This window comes from Pecten maximus, chromosome 19 (assembly GCF_902652985.1).
Source record: "Pecten maximus chromosome 19, xPecMax1.1, whole genome shotgun sequence".
Taxonomy (NCBI): domain Eukaryota; kingdom Metazoa; phylum Mollusca; class Bivalvia; order Pectinida; family Pectinidae; genus Pecten; species Pecten maximus.
The window spans coordinates 21256126-21277910 of record NC_047033.1 but is presented as its reverse complement, the minus strand read 5'-3'; the positions used below and the strand labels follow the sequence as shown (position 1 = coordinate 21277910).

The 21785-nt window shown below is 37.9% G+C and overlaps 1 protein-coding gene across 5 annotated transcripts in view; it reads right to left on the bottom strand.

Moving 5' to 3' along the window:
- The window catches only part of LOC117317266 (supervillin-like), a 118325-nt gene that overhangs the window by 5537 nt on the left and 91003 nt on the right, over window positions 1–21785 (bottom strand). For 4 of the 5 annotated variants that reach the window (XM_033872004.1, XM_033872005.1, XM_033872008.1 and 1 more), the window contains 13 exons: window positions 12263–12355; window positions 8488–8692; window positions 7759–7919; window positions 7307–7462; window positions 6968–7104; window positions 6234–6381; window positions 5831–5976; window positions 5430–5583; window positions 2886–3058; window positions 2359–2468; window positions 1633–1802; window positions 1179–1333; window positions 415–728 (listed from right to left, as the gene is read on the bottom strand). In XM_033872004.1, coding sequence (XP_033727895.1) covers window positions 415–728; window positions 1179–1333; window positions 1633–1802; window positions 2359–2468; window positions 2886–3058; window positions 5430–5583; window positions 5831–5976; window positions 6234–6381; window positions 6968–7104; window positions 7307–7462; window positions 7759–7919; window positions 8488–8692; window positions 12263–12355 — 2122 coding nt within the window. The remainder of the gene's footprint in view (window positions 1–414; window positions 729–1178; window positions 1334–1632; window positions 1803–2358; window positions 2469–2885; window positions 3059–5429; window positions 5584–5830; window positions 5977–6233; window positions 6382–6967; window positions 7105–7306; window positions 7463–7758; window positions 7920–8487; window positions 8693–12262; window positions 12356–21785) is intronic. The other variant, XM_033872006.1, reaches the window with a different exon arrangement.

Here is a 21785-nt window from a genome sequence, read left to right as displayed (position 1 = left end):
GTGGTGACTTGATAGTGGGGCAACCAGATTAGTGGTGACTAGATAGTGGGGCGACCAGATTAGTGGTGACTAGATAGTGGGGCAACCAGATTAGTGGTGACTAGATAGTGGGGCAACCAGATTAGTGGTTACTAGATAGTGGGGTGACCAGATTAGTGGTGACTAGATAATGGAGCCACCAGATTAGTGGTGACTTGATAGTGAGGCGGCCAGATTAGTTGTGACTGTACTGACCCCAACGTTCATGTTGATTCTTAATACAAATATTGTTTTATTACAACTGAAAGTGTCATGAATATCTATAAACAGCAATTAGGTATATTCATTAGCTAATCACATGATACAGTGATCATGAATATGCATTAGGTTTATACCATCCATCATGAATATGTATTAGTTGATCATATGACTTACTGGGCTTTGAGGTTGTCAACAGCTGCTTTGGTGAGGACACGTATGTGGTCAGGAGATTTGGCACCATGCCAGATGTAGAGAAGACCACTATTAATATTGAGTAAGATGAAGGAGGAACGGCTTCGTAAACACTCCATGCCCGCCTGAACCTCCATTAGACATGCCTCATTCGTACAGTCATTTCGAACACAGTAAAACCGCCAGGAACCCTGGGTATTTGTATCTTCTTCCTCGCGTTTACCAATGTGTATCATCATCTTCCCACCAAACAGGTTGAGGAAGCAAGGCATCTCTTTGGCTTCATCTACACGTATCTGAAGACCAAACAGGACATATTTAGTTATGTGAAGCCTCTAACTTATGTTGTAAAATGATGAGTTGACTTACGTAAGTGATTTGTTTGTGTCAGCTCATCTGGAAGGTTATGAGCGAGAGTGCCTGACTAGAATTGGTCTTGTCTACACTAGGTCAGTACTAGTGAGTACTGTTTGGTGTTATCGTAAGCTACACTTGGTCAAAGTGAATACAGACATACTTGTGTACTATCCTGGTGATTAATAATACAATTTAGTTTGCGGAAACAAGCGGAATCTGCTAAATTTTTTAGTACATGTACTACATAACAGGAAACCTTTGCCGGCAAACCTTGTAGGGATTTTATATATCTACTGGTATACATGTACTCAGCCCTATAATAAATAAAATAGAAGAGTAGGCACTCGAGTTCCTTTTTATTTCTTCTTCTAATTGATAACCTATCTCACCTGAGGGCCTCTTTCCTCGTCCAGTTCCACTGTCATGAGAGCAGACGCCCCTTTCTCATTGATAGTGGAATTACGTCCCTGCCAGAAGAAGTAAGCACATCTCTCACGCCCAACTTGTGACCGGCGAGACTGGGTTCCTTTCAGACCCTTCGTGCCTGCAACATCACAACGTATATCAGAGAAGGAATTATAAAATATCTCAAACAATCCCCAAAAAAATATCTGGCTACATCTCTGGAATCAGACAAAAACATGTTTCCCCGTACTCGGGCTTGATCAAAATAATTAATAGTTTAAATTTTTATCCCAAGGCCAAGGACGTATGTCTCCCTGTGTGTATCAAATGTTAAATTCAAATCCATTTCCTTACATTGTGACATTTGATGTTTTGTTTTCCTATCTTGACAACAAAACTGTTAAACATCATTTCCCACCGCAGCCACCAGTTATTTACCTGCTTGTGTTATCATATACTGCCATCGCACTACGTAAGTGTCACCATCATGGAACTGGCCGAAGCTCAGATCCGGCATCTTAAAGTGGTCATACTCGAGGACATGCCAGATAGTTACGCCCAAAGTAACTATACTCTGCTCTCTTGTGAAGCCCTCCATGTCCTCAAACCTGACAACAAAATCAAAATTCAAATCAGTACAATGTTACAAAATTGTGAAATCAAATTTAGAAATATAACCCTAATGCCGGCTCCCTTAATACAAAAAAAAAGTAAAATGTCAAAAATCCAAATGTCATACAGACTTACAGATAAGGACCAGTGTGTCCAGGCTAATGTTTTGATTATAACCCAGTTATTATAATAATTATATTGAATGTAATAACATTTTCATACTACCATCAGAGTTCAAATCTCTCAAAGAGTATGGATGTGTGGAGTTACATCGTCCACTGACTTTACCTGCCACTGACTTTACCGACCACCAACTTTACTGACCACTGACTTGAACACAATATTTTATCATCCGACAATTAACATCCATCGGTACAGTGACATGCTTTGATGTCATCACCGACACTGCCTTTACCAACACACTGACATTACTGACAACTGTCTTTACCGACCACTGCCTTTACCGACACACTGTCCTATCTGACACATTGACTGAGTCCCACAGTCAGTAAAGCCAGGTTTCTATATACATTTGAGGATAGAAGGGCTTACCATTGCACTCCTCTGCCGACATGAGATCCCTCCAGTAGTAGGGACACCGGTTTGGTGTCGACAGGAATCATTAATTTGGCATCATAAGGTTTCAGCTCCACTAAATCCACCTGTGGTCATAAAAACACAAACGTAAAGTTAAAGAACATTGATACCCATATACTCAATCAGTAGTGCAGTCATTATCTACTTTGTAATGTGACGCTCATGCATTGGGCCTGTATCTGAATCACCTATTCTGTAGCTAGTGTACACTTCATTAGATGTCATTCATGTCATTTTTCTAGAATGTGTTTGGCAAATTATCATGACCCTTGACATTTTGGATAGTTCAATTAAGTTTTGATCTACATTGAAATTTGAACACTGATCATTACCTAAAGGTATTGTAATGAAATGAAATTATAATACACTTGATATACTTTTTTCTAAATGATCCATACGATTCATCCCTTAGCCCATAATTTCCCTTTCCACATCATGGAATACAAAGGGAAGACAGCAGATTACCATGGATAATTCCTCACCTTATTTCCAGAAAGATCTGTTTGACTTTTACACTTTATAAGGCGAGAGTTATCTGGCCAATCAGAGAACTTCTCTTTAAACAGGACAGTTTCCATGTTCTGATTGACCTTGCCAAACAGTGTCCAGGATGGCCGAACAGAATCCTTCATTGGTAGCCCGCCCTCTTCCTCCACTGTAAAAAGCAACACAATCGTCATATTCTTTAGTCATCATTTTACAATAAGTTGAATAGAAAGCATTTGAGAGGCATTGTTAGCTTTCATAACTCAGGTCATAACATCATTTTGCAGACAGAATCAATGTTACAGGATCAATGTTACAGGATCAATATTACAAGTCCTGTGCTGTTGTGCCTTTTGGTAAGACATATCACCCTAATTGTTGTAGATAGCATGTGATAGGCCTCTGGTATGTTGTTCAGTGAGGTGGCCACCAGCTACTACAAGGAGACTCCACTTCAAATTGAGCTTGTCAGCTCACAAGGAGAAACCCATCATATCAACACAACAAATATACATTTTAGACAGAAGGGGATCAACACAACAAACGTACGTTTTAGATAGAGGGGGATCAACACAACAAACTTACGTTTTAGACAGAGGGATCAACACAACAAACTTACGTTTTAGACAGAGGGGGATCAACACAACAAACTTACTTTTTAGACAGAGGGGGATCAACACAACAAACTTACGTTTTAGACAGATTGGGATCAACACAACAAACCTATGTTTTAGACAGAGAGGGATCAACACAACAAACGTACGTTTTAGACAGAGGGGGATCAACACAACAAACCTATGTTTTAGACAGAGAGGGATCAACACAACAAACCTACGTTTTAGACAGAGGGGGATCAACACAACAAACGTATGTTTTAGACAGAGAGGGATCAACACAACAAACTTACGTTTTAGACAGAGGGGGATCAACACAACAAACGTACGCTTTAGGCAGAGGGGATCAACACAACAAACGTATGTTTTAGGCAGAGGGGGATCAACACAACAAACGTATGTTTTAGGCAGAGGGGGATCAACACAACAAACCTACGTTTTAGACAGAGGGGGATCAACACAACAAACCTACGTTTTAGGCAGAGGGGGATCAACACAACAAACCTACGTTTTAGACAGAGGGGGATCAACACAACAAACATATGTTTTAGGCAGAGGGGGATCAACACAACAAACCTACGTTTTAGGCAGAGGGGGATCAACACAACAAACCTACGTTTTAGACAGAGGGGGATCAACACAACAAACGTACGTTTTAGACAGAGGGATCAACACAACAAACCTACGTTTTAGACAGAGGGGGATCAACACAACAAACCTACGTTTTAGACAGAGGGATCAACACAACAAACCTACGTTTTAGACAGAGGGATCAACACAACAAACTTACGTTTTAGACAGAGGGGGATCAACACAACAAACTTACGTTTTAGACAGAGGGGGATCAACAAACACAACAAACCTACGTTTTAGACAGAGGGGGATCAACACAACAAACGTACGTTTTAGACAGAGGGGGATCAACACAACAAACGCACGTTTTAGACAGAGGGGGATCAACACAACAAACGTACGTTTTAGACAGAGAGGGATCAACACAACAAACTTACGTTTTAGACAGAGGGGGATCAACACAACAAACGTATGTTTTAGACAGAGGGGGATCAACACAACAAACTTACATTTTAGACAGAGGGGGATCAACACAACAAACCTACGTTTTAGACAGAGGGATCAACACAACAAACATACATTTTAGACAGAGGGGGTTCAACACAAACTTACGTTTTAGACAGAGGGGGTTCAACACAACAAACTTACGTTTTAGACAGAGGGGGATCAACACAACAAACGTGCGTTTTAGACAGAGGGGGATCAACAAAACCTACGTTTGTTTTAGACAGAGAGGGATCAACACAACAAACTTACGTTTTAGACAGAGGGGGATCAACACAACAAACGTATGTTTTAGACAGAGAGGGATCAACACAACAAACGTACGTTTTAGACAGAGGGGGATCAACACAACAAACGTACGTTTTAGACAGAGGGGATCAACACAACAAACGTACGTTTTAGACAGAGGGATCAACACAACAAACTTACGTTTTAGACAGAGGGGGATCAACACAACAAACGTATGTTTTAGACAGAGAGGGATCAACACAACAAACGTACGTTTTAGACAGAGGGGGATCAACACAACAAACGTACGTTTTAGACAGAGGGGATCAACACAACAAACGTACGTTTTAGACAGAGGGATCAACACAACAAACTTACGTTTTAGACAGAGGGATCAACACAACAAACTTACGTTTTAGACAGAGGGTTCAACACAACAAACGTATGTTTTAGACAGAGGGGGATCAACACAACAAACTTACGTTTTAGACAGAGAGGGATCAACACAACAAACCCACGTTTTAGACAGAGGGGGATCAACACAACAAACCTACGTTTTAGACAGAGAGGGATCAACACAACAAACCCCATTTTAGACAGAGGGGGATCAACACAACCTACGTTTTAGACAGAGGGGGTTGATTGCGCAGCTGCTGTAATCGTATCCCTTTTCCCATAGTTGGCGTGCCAGTTTGACAGCCAGTTTACGTTGGTCTGGTTTGACAGCCTTCCCTTGCCAGATGTAAAACTCTGTACCGTAGTCAAAGATAATGACCTGTTAAACAGAACAAGAATTTTTTTAAGTAAAATTGAGATTTTTTTTGTATTTTTTTTATTGTTATTGTTGTTTCAAATTCTTCCTCGTTGATTTACCATATCTTTATTTCTAAGAATATGTTTTCATGAATGAGGAAAAGTTTTCAGCAAGAGAAATATTCTTCATTACACAAAAATTCATAAATGACTACACACTATAGTATAATTCTTCTAACTTTAATCATAGCCTTTCTGTGTCAATTTACCTCGTCTTTTTTAAGCATTTCATACTTGGGGACGGAACCCCAGTACTCTTGGTAAGGTTGAAGGGTGTTGTCTTTGAGATGGTATATCATGTTTGTTTCAACAATGTGGTTTTCGTACAGCTCATCCTCCTCTGTCGGACCGCCCGCTATATAAGCCAAATATAGACCAGGAAATGATGTCATCAACCATAAATAGGACACAAAATGATATCACAATGCTATAAATCAGTCAAGGAACTCGGCAGCTAAAAATAACAGACCAATATGTATTAAGTTCGATGATTTATATTTTACATCACAAAATTCTTTGTCTTCCGGGGTTTAACAGAATTATTTAAAATCAGATTATCTACAGACTAGAATGAATAACGATTTTTCCACTTGTTTTTTTCTTTTTACTTACGTGCTACTTCCTTCTGTCCTCCGAGTGCGGCCCAGAACTGTTTGCCTGTACCGAGGTGTTGGCGGGCCTGCTCCACTGATCCCACAGCCGTCGCCCCCTTACATCCCATGTCTTTCTTCTGGACAATCATCGAGGCAACATCTGCAGCCTGGAAAGACAGAAGTTAATAAATTTAAATGGTAGAGCCTCAAACTATCAGATCAATGTCTGGAGAAAATGGAGGTTCAAACATACATGTATACAAGGGGCCATCTCAAAATACATTACACTCACTGCTTAACAGGAACATGCATATAATTTTACAGGGACCATCTCAAAAATGCATATCAAAGGGTGGAAACATTGAGGATGTACAGAACATTGAGGGAACATCTCAACATTATACTGCTTAATAATAGCCTCACCTTTGCATTAACATTACAGTACTCTCCAATCCAAGGGTATGTTGACTTACCTTAGCCTTTTCTATAACATTACAGTACTCTCCAATCCAAGGGTATGTTGACTAACCTTAGCCTTTTCTATAACATTACAGTACTCTCCAATCCAAGGGTATGTTGACTTACCTTAGCCTTTTCTATAACATTACAGTACTCTCCAATCCAAGGGTATGTTGACTTACCTTTGCCTTTTCTATAACATTACAGTACTCTCCAATCCAAGGGTATGTTGACTTACCTTTGCCTTTTCTATAACATTACAGTACTCTCCAATCCAAGGGTATGTTGACTTACCTTAGCCTTTTCTATAACATTACAGTACTCTCCCATCCAGGTAAAAGCTTTGTCTGGGGTTACCAGAACATAACAGTCACCACTGTTTATCGACATTGCCACAGGCTCCACGAGTCGTGTCTGTACACGCCGACGGCCTGAAAAACAAGGAACAGAAACTGTTTATCTCTAAAGATCTCTCAACATTGGACAGTTTTCAAATGAAATAAACATGGACTCTTTAGAAATGTTTTGACTTAGCCAACAGGCCTGCAATTTTCTCTTCTTCAATTTCAAAGAAAATGCCTCTTGAATTTCAAATATAGCCATGATGATTTAACATTCCGTTGCCAAGGTTACCTTTGACGTGGAGCAGCATCAGGTCCTTGTAGGGTTCAAGGCGCGAGGTGCCACTGGTTGCCTGCTCTGCAGTCTTTCGTAGAGAGACCTTGGAGAAATTCTCCTTGCTGGCAAGTCCAGCTAGCGCTTCCTGAGCAAACCCAGCTTCCTTGGAAACTGAAGAAATGTGAAAACTGATAAATCAACTTTCTGAAGCTGAGCAAATAGTGAATTTACAATTGAATGAAACTTTCTTAATCTACAAAATCATAGAAATACAGTAATTGCATGAATGAAAGTGTCTAATTATTGACTGAAACAGCTAATTTTGCCAACATTCACAGACATATATATTGGAAAAATATTTCCAAAACACTGAATTACGTATTATTCTGAAAGTTATCATTAAAAGTATTGATGAAAATTGATTTTAGCTGAAATCATATTTTCATTTTTTTCATAACTTTTCTTACATTGTGCCGTCTTTTGGCGCTTTAACTCTTGCTCTGCATATCCAACCTTGACCTCTTCATACTCTGACTTGACCTCCAAGTTCATGGACATTGTCTTCAGGGGATTTTTACTGCGGGCTGTATATTTACGTTTTGGTCGAATCTTTCTTTTTGTTTCCAAACTGGTGATATGAAGAAATTATATATGAAGACACAAACAGGACATTATATACATTTTTTATCATGATTGTTAACATTCATAGGCAAATTGACTTCAAAGAAAACAGCAAATACATGTTTTATTCAGGTAAAAAATATTGAATTGTTGCCAAGCTGGTTTGAACTGTAGATCAGTTTAGAGAGACTTTTAATTATTAATTGTCCCTAAGCAATCATTTCTTTTTTCTTTTCCATTTATATAGAGGTACTCAGTAAGACTGTGACTATATGAGTTGTCTCCCCATTGGTGTTTCAAAGATTTTTTTTTCATGATGTACTACTCCAACCTACTTTTAACACAGGGTGAGTTTCAAATACATCAAACATTTTTCCCAGAAGACCAGAAATTAATTTACCCTTTATTAACCAATTTTTCTGTGGTTAGGGTGAATTTTATGATCAAACATGAATTTATTTCTCAGAAGACGAACATTTCCAAATATACATGACTTGTTCTAATTCCTGTCATATTTTGTATAAAAAGATCACTATACATAAACTCGAACTACACAAGACTATTTGTGCACATACATGTCATTTGCTTCTATAAATAGATCATCAAAGGTGTCGACTTCAACATCTATTTTTTCGTTCTGGATAATGAGTTCGGTGGACTTGGTGATGAAGAAGGCCTCCAGGCTCTCTTGCTGTGGGACACTGACTTTGACCGGCCCCTTGTCTTCTTCTTCCTCCTCCTCGGCCTTTATCTCCATGGCAACATCAACCACTGGTGGCCCTGTAAAGGGGAGGTAAATCTATTTTAAACTCTTGTAAATTTAGTTAATAACATTGATGAATCTTGTAACAATCAAATGCACTTGTGGGTTTTGACAACTTCCATAATCATACAAATCCAATTCTCTAACATTTCTTTTTTTTTTCTTTTTTTCCTGCAATGTTTATTTCTGAGTAAAAATTCTGTCTTATCTGTCTGCTTCGAACTATCTAGTATTGAAACTGTCTTGTACGTGTACAAACATTAATTGTCAAAACTTAACAGTTAAAGCCACCAGGATCTGGTTGCTACATGTAGTCAATTCAGTTTCCTAGTTTGAAGGTTCAGACTGATAACACTATAATAGTGAATCTTCAATCAAGTTACAATCAGCATTACTCTTAGTTAGCAAATTATTTAAAGTAACCATAACACTCATAGTAACTCTGCTATGTACATGTTGTTTGATCAAGCTGTTTATCAAAATCTGATATTGATAACCGAGATTAAAACATTCTTTAAAATTGATAAAAAGATTTTGTGAAAGTTGGATCACAGCTCAAGATTAATTCTAAATACCAGTTATCATGCAGAAATAGCTTCTACATTTTCAATTCCATTCACTTTTTCTGTAATTACATACTTTAATAATTTATATCTTGATAGAACGTTCCATATAAAACTCATGCTAACTTAAAGTGTCAGTCACATTTTATATAATTAGAGCTGCTTCTAAATAAATATTAAGTGGCATACCTTGTCTTCAATTCTTTTTTATTATATCTATCATTTCATCTAATATGATTTATCTGTATTTTCTGAGAAACTTACTAGATATATACAGTGCACTATCTACAGTGTCATCAAGAATTCGAACTAACAGAAATGCATTCTGCCACTAAAACGTCTTTGATGCAAACATAACTATCTCCTACACTACATCAGAACACATAGCATATCATATAAAAAAGCAAACAAATCTAGTATCTAATCACTAAATATGGAAATATATATATACATGCCAGTATAAAAACGATATAAATATATGTTTACACATACACAATACACACCAGTACAAATTAAACCCACATCTTTAAATTTAATATTTAAGTGTAAATTTTATTCCATACAAAAGATCCTGGATCCACAAACATGCCTTTAATGAATATCAACATATCAATCACTGAAAATACCAGGTACTTAAAGGTGAACAAATATTTATACAAAGGTTGTGTGGCATTGGATAGGAAAACCTCCGCACCAAATTAAGGGGAGGTAACTACACAGAATTCTCCATCAAAGAAGCCAGGGAAACAACTGCAATAATTCTATATCACAGAGGAAATAGGGAATTAAAAGACTTCTATAGAATAAGATTTAACGTTTATCAAAACAGGATTGAACGGAAATGAAGATTATAGGTCTTAAGAAAATGCTTTTAACAATTCAGTCAAGGAATTGTATATGGAAAGTGCTCGGCTGAAAAAGTAGGAGAGATGCAGATTCAGTTGATGGGCAAGCAAGGTTGAGGGAAGAAGGCTGAAAACATTTTTTTCAAAGATATTTAAATATATCAAAAACATTATCTGTATTCATAGAACATTGTGGTCAAACACAAATTACATCACTTTAATCTACAGTATAAATGATTTCTTTTATGAAATTAAAAAAAAAAATTGCTTTTCATCAAGTAACTTGAGATAATTGTTTATAATCCTAGTGGTATATATGATCTACATAGTTTGAGAGAAAAAAATCCCATGCAAGTTTGTATTCAAAAGACGGCCAAATTATAAGATTGAATTGTTAGTAATCAATTTTATTAACAACATGACAGCAGTCATGCATCATTAACAATAAATTTTCATTGATTTTAGTATATTGTTTACAGAGATTTCATGCTGTTTTATATATAAGAGTTGCTTCCCTTTAAACCCATTGCCTATAGATGACTTATAGGGTACGAGATATATAATAAAATAGTCTCTAAACCTATCACGAGATATACAATAAAATAGTCTCTAAACCTATCACGAGATATACAATAAAATAGTCTCTTAACCTATCACGAGATATACAATAAAATAGTCTCTAAACCTATCACAAGATATACAATAAAATAGTCTCTAAACCTATCCTGAGATATACAACAAAATAGTCTCTAAACCTATCCCGAGATATATAATGAAATAGTCTTTAAACCTATCACGAGATATACAATAAAATAGTCTCTAAACCTATCACGAGATATACAATAAAATAGTCTCTAAACCTATTCCGAGATATACAACAAAATAGTCTCTAAACCTATCCCGAGATATATATAATGAAATAGTCTCTAAACCTATCACGAGATATATAATAAAATAGTCTTTAAACCTATCACGAGCTATACAATAAAGTAGTCTCTAAACCTATCACGAGATATACAATAAAGTAGTCTCTAAACCTATCACGAGATATACAATAAAATAGTCTCTAAACCTATCACGAGATATACAATAAAATAGTCTCTAAACCTATCCCGAGATATACAACAAAATAGTCTCTAAACCTATCACGAGATATACAATAAAATAGTCTCTAAACCTATCACGAGCTATACAATAAAGTAGTCTCTAAACCTACCCCGAGATATATAATATAATAGTCTCTAAACCTATCACGAGATATACAATAAAGTAGTCTCTAAACCTATCACGAGATATACAATAAAATAGTCTCTAAACCTATCACGAGATATACAATAAAATAGTCTCTAAACCTATCACGAGATATACAATAAAATAGTCTCTAAACCTATCACGAGATATACAATATAATAGTCTCTAAATCTATCACGAGATATATAATATAATAGTCTCTAAACCTATCCCGAGATATATAATAAAATAGTCTCTAAACCTATCAACATGAGGACTCAATTTTATCTTGAAATATTGAAATTGTTGATTCTCCAAAAATGCTTATTTCAAGATAAATATGGTATCGGGTAACAGATTTTCTGTTTAATACCACGATACTGTACAACTTACGTGAGACAGACAAGTCACTATAGTAAGCTATTCTACAATGTACTGGTATGGTCATGAAGACTATTCTAGAGGATAGGAAATGATCACACATTGCCCGGCATATTTCATAATATAAAATTTGGGGAGCACCGAAGGTGTAAAAAACATGAATACATGAAGTCCAAAGTAGAAATTAAAATCTGTCATGGAAAGTGTAATGCATAAAAATGATTCCGGTTTATGAAATATTTTCTCTTTCAGTGTAACACCACCAGACAAAAGACTTCTGACTTCACAGCCCAAATCTGTAATACTAGATTGTGTTCAGTCAAGTAGAGTAAATAAGTGTCACTTATGAGAGGATGGGAGAATCTTACACAACCTTATATTTGATATATATCTGCTTGGTGGATGAATGAAGGAAGAAACTTCTAGGGCAAGCAACTCTTATTGACTTTCAGGTATAAAGTTTGACATAACAACAAAGTTTACATAAGTGTGAAGAAAGTTAGGGTGTTTGTCTACCCACTAAGGAAGGGTTAGGTCGTTAAAGGTCTGCCAACACCTATTTTTTTACCTGACACCAGTGTGGTCGGAAAGGGAATTTTGGGCCAGTCTTTGCTGGGGGTCGATGGTGAGGTGATCTCCGACCCTGATTCAGAATCGGACTCTGAAAAATGAAACGGTGAAGTGCCTCTTGTGTTAGTATTGCAGCGTAGCAATATGTTACTCGTTGTGAGTCTGTGATGTCCGTATATATACACAACCATCAGGAGAGGTGTGTCAACATCAACATCAAATTAAACTGAGTATAAACAAATCTTAAAGGAAACAAGTTAGATTTCTTTTGATAGAACAGGTATAAACAAAGATTGGTTAATTTCAGTAAACAACAACAGAATCAAAGTCTTTCAGAGAGAATTTATGAAAAATTAAAGGTTAAAGAAGGTGAATTTTCTCTAAATTTTTCTTTTCAACGTATTCAAAATCAAGATCAACCCATCCTCAATTTTTTTTTGAATATCAAAAGAATACATCATGTACATTGTATTCACACAAATATCTATATGTTTTTTTCAAAGATAAATATGAGCACACAACAGCTTTATAGCAGATTGGTAATATATGACAGCTATTCAGAAACAGCCAATTATCCCTGCATGCAAAATCAAACTCAATATATAATCTACGATTATCCCTGTACTCTAACACAGCTGAGCACACAAAAACAAAACAAAAGTCATTCCCCTAAAATGTACAGCTGTACTTATATATCAAGCTAATAGCATCCATAGCATTGCTCAAGCCTTACAAAGCTGAAACTAATTAATCGTGAATCTGTCAAAAACTGGGAACCCAATTAATCGAGGATCCATCAAAATAAGGGAACCCCATTAATCTAGGATCCATCAAAATAAGGGAAACCCATTAATCTAGGATCAATCAAAATAAGGGAACCCCATTAATCTAGGATCCATCAAAATAAGGGAAACCCATTAATCTAGGATCAATCAAAATAAGGGAAACCATTAATCAAGGATCCATCAAAATAAGGGAAACCCATTAATATAGGATCCTTTTAAATAAGGGAACCCCACTAATCTATGATCCGTAAAAATAAGGGAACCTAATTAATCTAGGAATCGTCAAAATAAGGGAACCCATTAATCTAGGATCCATCAAAATAAGCAAACCCCATTAATCCGAAATTCATAGGAATTACAGAAACCCCGGGCCATTATCGAAAATTGAAATATTCAGACTAACATGGTTCCACTATACAACTGATCATATTATATCACACATACAAAAGCCACACTCAAACAACACTAAACTCTATATATCAAATTCCCCTCCCCAACAACACTAAACTCTCTATATTAAATCCCCCTCCCAAACAACACTAAACTCTATATATCAAATTCCCCTCCCCAACAACACTAAACTCTATATATCAAATTCCCAACCCCAACAACATTAAACTCTATATATCAATTTCCCCTCCCCAACAATACTAAACTCTCTAAATTAATTTCCCATCCCCAACAACACTAAACTCTATATATCAAATTCCCCTCCCCAACAACACTAAACTTTCTATATTAAATCCCCCTCCCCAACAACACTAAACTCTATATAACCCACCCCCCCCCCCCCCCCACCAACAACACTAAACTCTATATTAAATTCCCCTCCCCAACACTAAACTCTCTATATTAAATCCCCCTCCCCAACAACACTAAACTCTATATTAAATCCCCTCCCCAACAACACTAAACTCTATATATTAAATTCCCCTCCCCAACAACACTAAACTCTATATATTAAATCCCCCTCCCCAACAACACTAAACTCTCTATATTAAATCCCCTCCCCAACAACACTAAACTCTCTATAATAAATTCCCCTCCCCAACAACACTAAACTCTCTATATTAAATCCCCCTCCCCAACAACACTAAACTCTCTATATTAAATCCCCCTCCCCAACAACACTAAACTCTATATAATAAATTCCCCTCCCCAACAACACTAAACTCTCTATAATAAATTCCCCTCCCCAACAACACTAAACTCTCTATATCAAATCCCCTCCCCAACAACACTAAACTCTATATTAAATTCCCCTCCCCAACACTAAACTCTCTATATTAAATCCCCCTCCCCAACAACACTAAACTCTATATTAAATCCCCCTCCCCAACACTAAACTCTCTATATTAAATCCCCCTCCCCAACAACACTAAACTCTATATTAAATTCCCCTCCCCAACACTAAACTCTCTATATTAAATCCCCCTCCCCAACAACACTAAACTCTATATTAAATCCCCCTCCCCAACAACACTAAACTCTATATATTAATTCCCCCCCCCCCAACAACAACACTAAACTCTATATATTAATTCCCCCCCCTCCCCAACAACACTAAACTCTATATAATAAATTCCCTCCCCCCCCAACAACACTAAACTCTATATATCAAATCCCCCTCCCCAACAACACTAAACTCTATATTAAATTCCCCTCCCCAACACTAAACTCTCTATATTAAATCCCCCTCCCCAACAACACTAAACTCTATATTAAATCCCCCTCCCCAACACACTAAACTCTATATATTAAATTCCCCTCCCAACAACACTAAACTCTATATATTAAATCCCCCTCCCCAACAACACTAAACTCTCTATATTAAATCCCCCTCCCCAACAACACTAAACTCTCTATAATAAATTCCCCTCCCCAACAACACTAAACTCTCTATATTAAATCCCCCTCCCCAACAACACTAAACTCTATATATTAATTCCCCCCCCCCCCCAACAACACTAAACTCTATATATTAATTCCCCCCCCCCCCCCCCCCAACAACACTAAACTCTATATATCAAATCCCCCTCCCCAACAACACTAAACTCTCTATATTAAATCCCCCTCCCCAACAACACTAAACTCTATATATCAAATCCCCCTCCCCAACAACACTAAACTCTCTATATTAAATCCCCCTCCCCAACAACACTAAACTCTATATATTAATTCCCCTCCCCAACAACACTAAACTCTATATATTAAATTCCCCTCCCCAACAACACTAAACTCTATATATTAATTCCCCCCCCCCCCAACAACACTAAACTCTATATATCAAATCCCCCTCCCCAACAACACTAAACTCTATATATTAATCCCCCCCCCCCCAACAACAACACTAAACTCTATATATTAATTCCCCCCCTCCCCAACAACACTAAACTCTATATAATAAATTCCCTCCCCCCCCCCCCCCCAACAACACTAAACTCTATATATCAAATCCCCCTCCCCACAACACTAACTCTATATTAAATTCCCCTCCCCAACACTAACTCTCTATATTAAATCCCCCTCCCCAACAAACACTAAACTCTATATTAAATCCCCTCCCCAACAACACTAAACTCTATATATTAAATTCCCCTCCCCAACAACACTAAACTCTATATATTAAATCCCCCTCCCCAACAACACTAAACTCTCTATATTAAATCCCCCTCCCCAACAACACTAAACTCTCTATAATAAATTCCCCTCCCCAACAACACTAAACTCTCTATATTAAATCCCCCTCCCCAACAACACTAAACTCTCTATATTAAATCCCCCTCCCCAACAACACTAAACTCTATATAATAAATTCCCCTCCCCAACAACACTAAACTCTCTATAATAAATTCCCCTCCCCAACAACACTAAACTCTATATATCAAATCCCCCTCCCCAACAACACTAAACTCTATATTAAATTCCCCTCCCCAACACTAAACTCTCTATATTAAATCCCCCTCCCCAACACACTAAACTCTATATTAAATTCCCCTCCCCAACACTAAACTCTCTATATTAAATCCCCCTCCCCAACAACACTAAACTCTATATATTAAATTCCCCTCCCCAACAACACTAAACTCTATATATTAAATCCCCCTCCCCAACAACACTAAACTCTCTATAATAAATTCCCCTCTGCAACAACACTAAACTCTCTATAATAAATCCCCCTCCCCAACAACACTAAACTCTCTATATTAAATCCCCCCTCCCCAACAACACTAAACTCTATATATTAATTCCCCTCCCCCCCCCCCCCAACAACAACACTAAACTCTATATATTAATCCCCCCCCCCCCCAACAACACTAAACTCTATATATCAAATCCCCCTCCCCAACAACACTAAACTCTCTATATTAAATCCCCCTCCCCAACAACCACTAAACTCTATATATCAAATCCCCCCTCCCCAACAACACTAAACTCTCTATATTAAATCCCCTCCCCAACAACACTAAACTCTATATATTAATTCCCCTCCCCAACAACACTAAACTCTATATTAAATTCCCCTCCCCAACACTAAACTCTCTATATTAAATCCCCCTCCCCAAACAACACTAAACTCTATATTAAATTCCCCTCCCCAACACTAAACTCTCTATATTAAATCCCCCTCCCCAACAACACTAAACTCTATATTAAATCCCCCTCCCCAACAACACTAAACTCTATATATTAAATTCCCCTCCCCAACAACACTAAACTCTATATATTAAATCCCCCTCCCCAACAACACTAAACTCTCTATAATAAATTCCCCTCTGCAACAACACTAAACTCTCTATAATAAATCCCCCTCCCCAACAACACTAAACTCTCTATATTAAATCCCCCTCCCCAACAACACTAAACTCTATATATTAATTCCCCCCCCCAACAACACTAAACTCTATATATTAATTCCCCCCCCCCCAACAACACTAAACTCTATATATTAAATTCCCCTCCCCAACAACACTAAACTCTATATATTAATTTCCCCCCCCAACAACACTAAACTCTATATATTAATTCCCCCCCCCCAACAACACTAAACTCTATATATCAAATCCCCCTCCCCAACAACACTAAACTCTATATATTAATTCCCCCCCCCCCCCCCAACAACAACACTAAACTCTATATATTAATTCCCCCCCTCCCCAACAACACTAAACTCTATATAATAAATTCCCTCCCCCCCCCAACAACACTAAACTCTATATATCAAATCCCCCTCCCCAACAACACTAAACTCTATATTAAATTCCCCTCCCCAACACTAAACTCTCTATATTAAATCCCCCTCCCCAACAACACTAAACTCTATATTAAATCCCCCCTCCCCAACACACTAAACTCTATATATTAAATTCCCCTCCCCAACAACACTAAACTCTATATATTAAATCCCCCTCCCCAACAACACTAAACTCTCTATATTAAATCCCCCTCCCCAACAACACTAAACTCTCTATAATAAATTCCCCTCCCCAACAACACTAAACTCTCTATATTAAATCCCCCTCCCCAACAACACTAAACTCTCTATATTAAATCCCCCTCCCCAACAACACTAAACTCTATATAATAAATTCCCCTCCCCAACAACACTAAACTCTCTATAATAAATTCCCCTCCCCAACAACACTAAACTCTATATATCAAATCCCCCTCCCCAACAACACTAAACTCTATATTAAATTCCCCTCCCCAACACTAAACTCTCTATATTAAATCCCCCTCCCCAACAACACTAAACTCTATATTAAATTCCCCTCCCCAACACTAAACTCTCTATATTAAATCCCCCTCCCCAACAACACTAAACTCTATATATTAAATTCCCCTCCCCAACAACACTAAACTCTATATATTAAATCCCCCTCCCCCAACAACACTAAACTCTCTATAATAAATTCCCCTCTGCAACAACACTAAACTCTCTATAATAAATCCCCCTCCCCAACAACACTAAACTCTCTATATTAAATCCCCCTCCCCAACAACACTAAACTCTATATATTAATTCACCCCCCCCCAACAACAACACTAAAGTCTATATATTAATCCCCCCCCCCCAACAACACTAAACTCTATATATCAAATCCCCCTCCCCAACAACACTAACTCTCTATATTAAATCCCCCTCCCCAACAACACTAAACTCTATATATCAAATCCCCCTCCCCAACAACACTAAACTCTCTATATTAAATCCCCCTCCCCAACAACACTAAACTCTATATATTAATCCCCCTCCCCAACAACACTAAACTCTATATAACCCCCCCCCCCCACCAACAACACTAAACTCTATATTAAATTCCCCTCCCCAACACTAAACTCTCTATATTAAATCCCCCTCCCCAACAACACTAAACTCTATATTAAATCCCCCTCCCCAACAACACTAAACTCTATATATTAAATTCCCCTCCCCAACAACACTAAACTCTATATATTAAATCCCCCTCCCCAACAACACTAAACTCTCTATATTAAATCCCCCTCCCCAACAACACTAAACTCTCTATAATAAATTCCCCTCCCCAACAACACTAAACTCTATATAATAAATTCCCCTCCCCAACAACACTAAACTCTCTATAATAAATTCCCCTCCCCAACAACACTAAACTCTATATATCAAATCCCCCTCCCCAACAACACTAAACTCTATATTAAATTCCCCCCCCCCAACACTAAACTCTCTATATTAAATCCCCCTCCCCAACAACACTAAACTCTATATTAAATTCCCCTCCCCAACACTAAACTCTCTATATTAAATCCCCCTCCCCAACAACACTAAACTCTATATTAAATCCCCCTCCCCAACAACACTAAACTCTATATATTAAATTCCCCTCCCCAACAACACTAAACTCTATATATTAAATCCCCCTCCCCAACAACACTAAACTCTCTATAATAAATTCCCCTCTGCAACAACACTAAACTCTCTATAATAAATCCCCCTCCCCAACAACACTAAACTCTCTATATTAAATCCCCCTCCCCAACAACACTAAACTCTATATATTAATTCCCCCCCCCCCCCAACAACACTAAACTCTATATATTAATTCCCCCCCCCCCCCAACAACACTAAACTCTATATATCAAATCCCCCTCCCCAACAACACTAAACTCTCTATATTAAATCCCCCTCCCCAACAACACTAAACTCTATATATCAAATCCCCCTCCCCAACACACTAAACTCTCTATATTAAATCCCCCTCCCCAACAACACTAAACTCTATATATTAATTCCCCTCCCCAACAACACTAAACTCTCTATATTAAATCCCCCTCCCCAACAACACTAAACTCTATATATCAAATCCCCCTCCCCAACAACACTAAACTCTCTATATTAAATCCCCCTCCCCAACAACACTAAACTCTATATATTAATTCCCCTCCCCAACAACACTAAACTCTATATATTAAATTCCCCTCCCCAACAACACTAAACTCTATATATTAATTCCCCCCCCCCAACAACAACACTAAACTCTATATATTAATTCCCCCCCCTCCCCAACAACACTAAACTCTATATAATAAATTCCCTCCCCCCCCCCCCCAACAACACTAAACTCTATATATCAAATCCCCCTCCCCAACAACACTAAACTCTATATTAAATTCCCCTCCCCAACACTAAACTCTCTATATTAAATCCCCCTCCCCAACAACACTAAACTCTATATTAAATCCCCCTCCCCAACAACACTAAACTCTATATATTAAATTCCCCTCCCCAACAACACTAAACTCTATATATTAAATCCCCCTCCCCAACAACACTAAACTCTCTATATTAAATCCCCCTCCCCAACAACACTAAACTCTCTATAATAAATTCCCCTCCCAACAACACTAAACTCTCTATATTAAATCCCCCTCCCCAACAACACTAAACTCTCTATATTAAATCCCCCTCCCCAACAACACTAAACTCTATATAATAAATTCCCCTCCCCAACAACACTAAACTCTCTATAATAAATTCCCCTCCCCAACAACACTAAACTCTATATATCAAATCCCCCTCCCCAACAACACTAAACTCTATATTAAATTCCCCTCCCCAACACTAAACTCTCTATATTAAATCCCCCTCCCCAACAACACTAAACTCTATATTAAATTCCCCTCCCCAACACTAAACTCTCTATATTAAATCCCCCTCCCCAACAACACTAAACTCTATATATTAAATTCCCCTCCCCAACAACACTAAACTCTATATATTAAATCCCCCTCCCAACAACCTAAACTCTCTATAATAAATTTCCCTCTGCAACAACACTAAACTCTCTATAATAAATCCCCCTCCCCAACAACACTAAACTCTCTATATTAAATCCCCCTCCCCAACAACACTAAACTCTATATATTATTCCCCCCCCCCCCCCAACAACAACACTAAACTCTATATATTAATCCCCCCCCCCCCCAACAACACTAAACTCTATATATCAAATCCCCCTCCCCAACAACACTAAACTCTCTATATTAAATCCCCCTCCCCAACAACACTAAACTCTATATATCAAATCCCCCTCCCCAACACTAAACTCTCTATATTAAATCCCCCTCCCCAACAACACTAAACTCTATATATTAATTCCCCTCCCCAACAACACTAAACTCTATATTAAATTCCCCTCCCCAACACTAAACTCTCTATATTAAATCCCCCTCCCCAACAACACTAAACTCTATATTAAATCCCCCTCCCCAACAACACTAAACTCTATATATTAAATTCCCCTCCCCAACAACACTAAACTCTATATATTAAATCCCCCTCCCCAACAACACTAAACTCTCTATAATAAATTCCCCTCTGCAACAACACTAAACTCTCTATAATTAAACCCCTTCCCCAACAACACTAAACTCTCTATATTAAATCCCCCTCCCCAACAACACTAAACTCTATATATTAATTCCCCCCCCCCCCAACAACAACAACACTAAACTCTATATATTAATTCCCCCCCCCCCCCCCAACAACACTAAACTCTATATATTAATTCCCCCCCCCCCCCCAACAACACTAAACTCTATATATCAAATCCCCCTCCCCAACAACACTAAACTCTCTATATTAAATCCCCCTCCCCAACAACACTAAACTCTATATAATAAATTCCCCTCCCCAACAACACTAAACTCTCTATATTAAATCCCCCTCCCCAACAACACTAAACTCTCTATAATAAATTCCCCTCCCCAACAACACTAAACTCTCTATAATAAATTCCCCTCCCAACAACACTAAACTCTCTATAATAAATTCCCCTCCCCAACAACGCTAAACTCTCTATATTAAATCCCCCTCCCCAACAACACTAAACTCTCTATATTAAATCCCCCTCCCCAACAACACTAAACTCTCTATAATAAATTCCCCTCCCCCCAACAACACTAAACTCTATATATTAACCCCCCCCCCCCAACAACACTAAACTCTCTATATTAATTCCCCCCCCCCCCCCCCCCCCCCCCCCCAACAATACTATACTCTCTTTAATAAATCCCCCCCCCCCATCCCCCAATTCCCCTCCCCAACAACACAACACTACCTATAATCAATTTCCCTCCCCATCAATACTTTTAGATATTGGATGTATCTGCCCCTTCTATCCAATTTCAGCACCCCCCCCCCCCCCCCCCCCCCCCCCCCCCCCCCCCCCCCAATGAAAAGCAGCAGATAAAAGT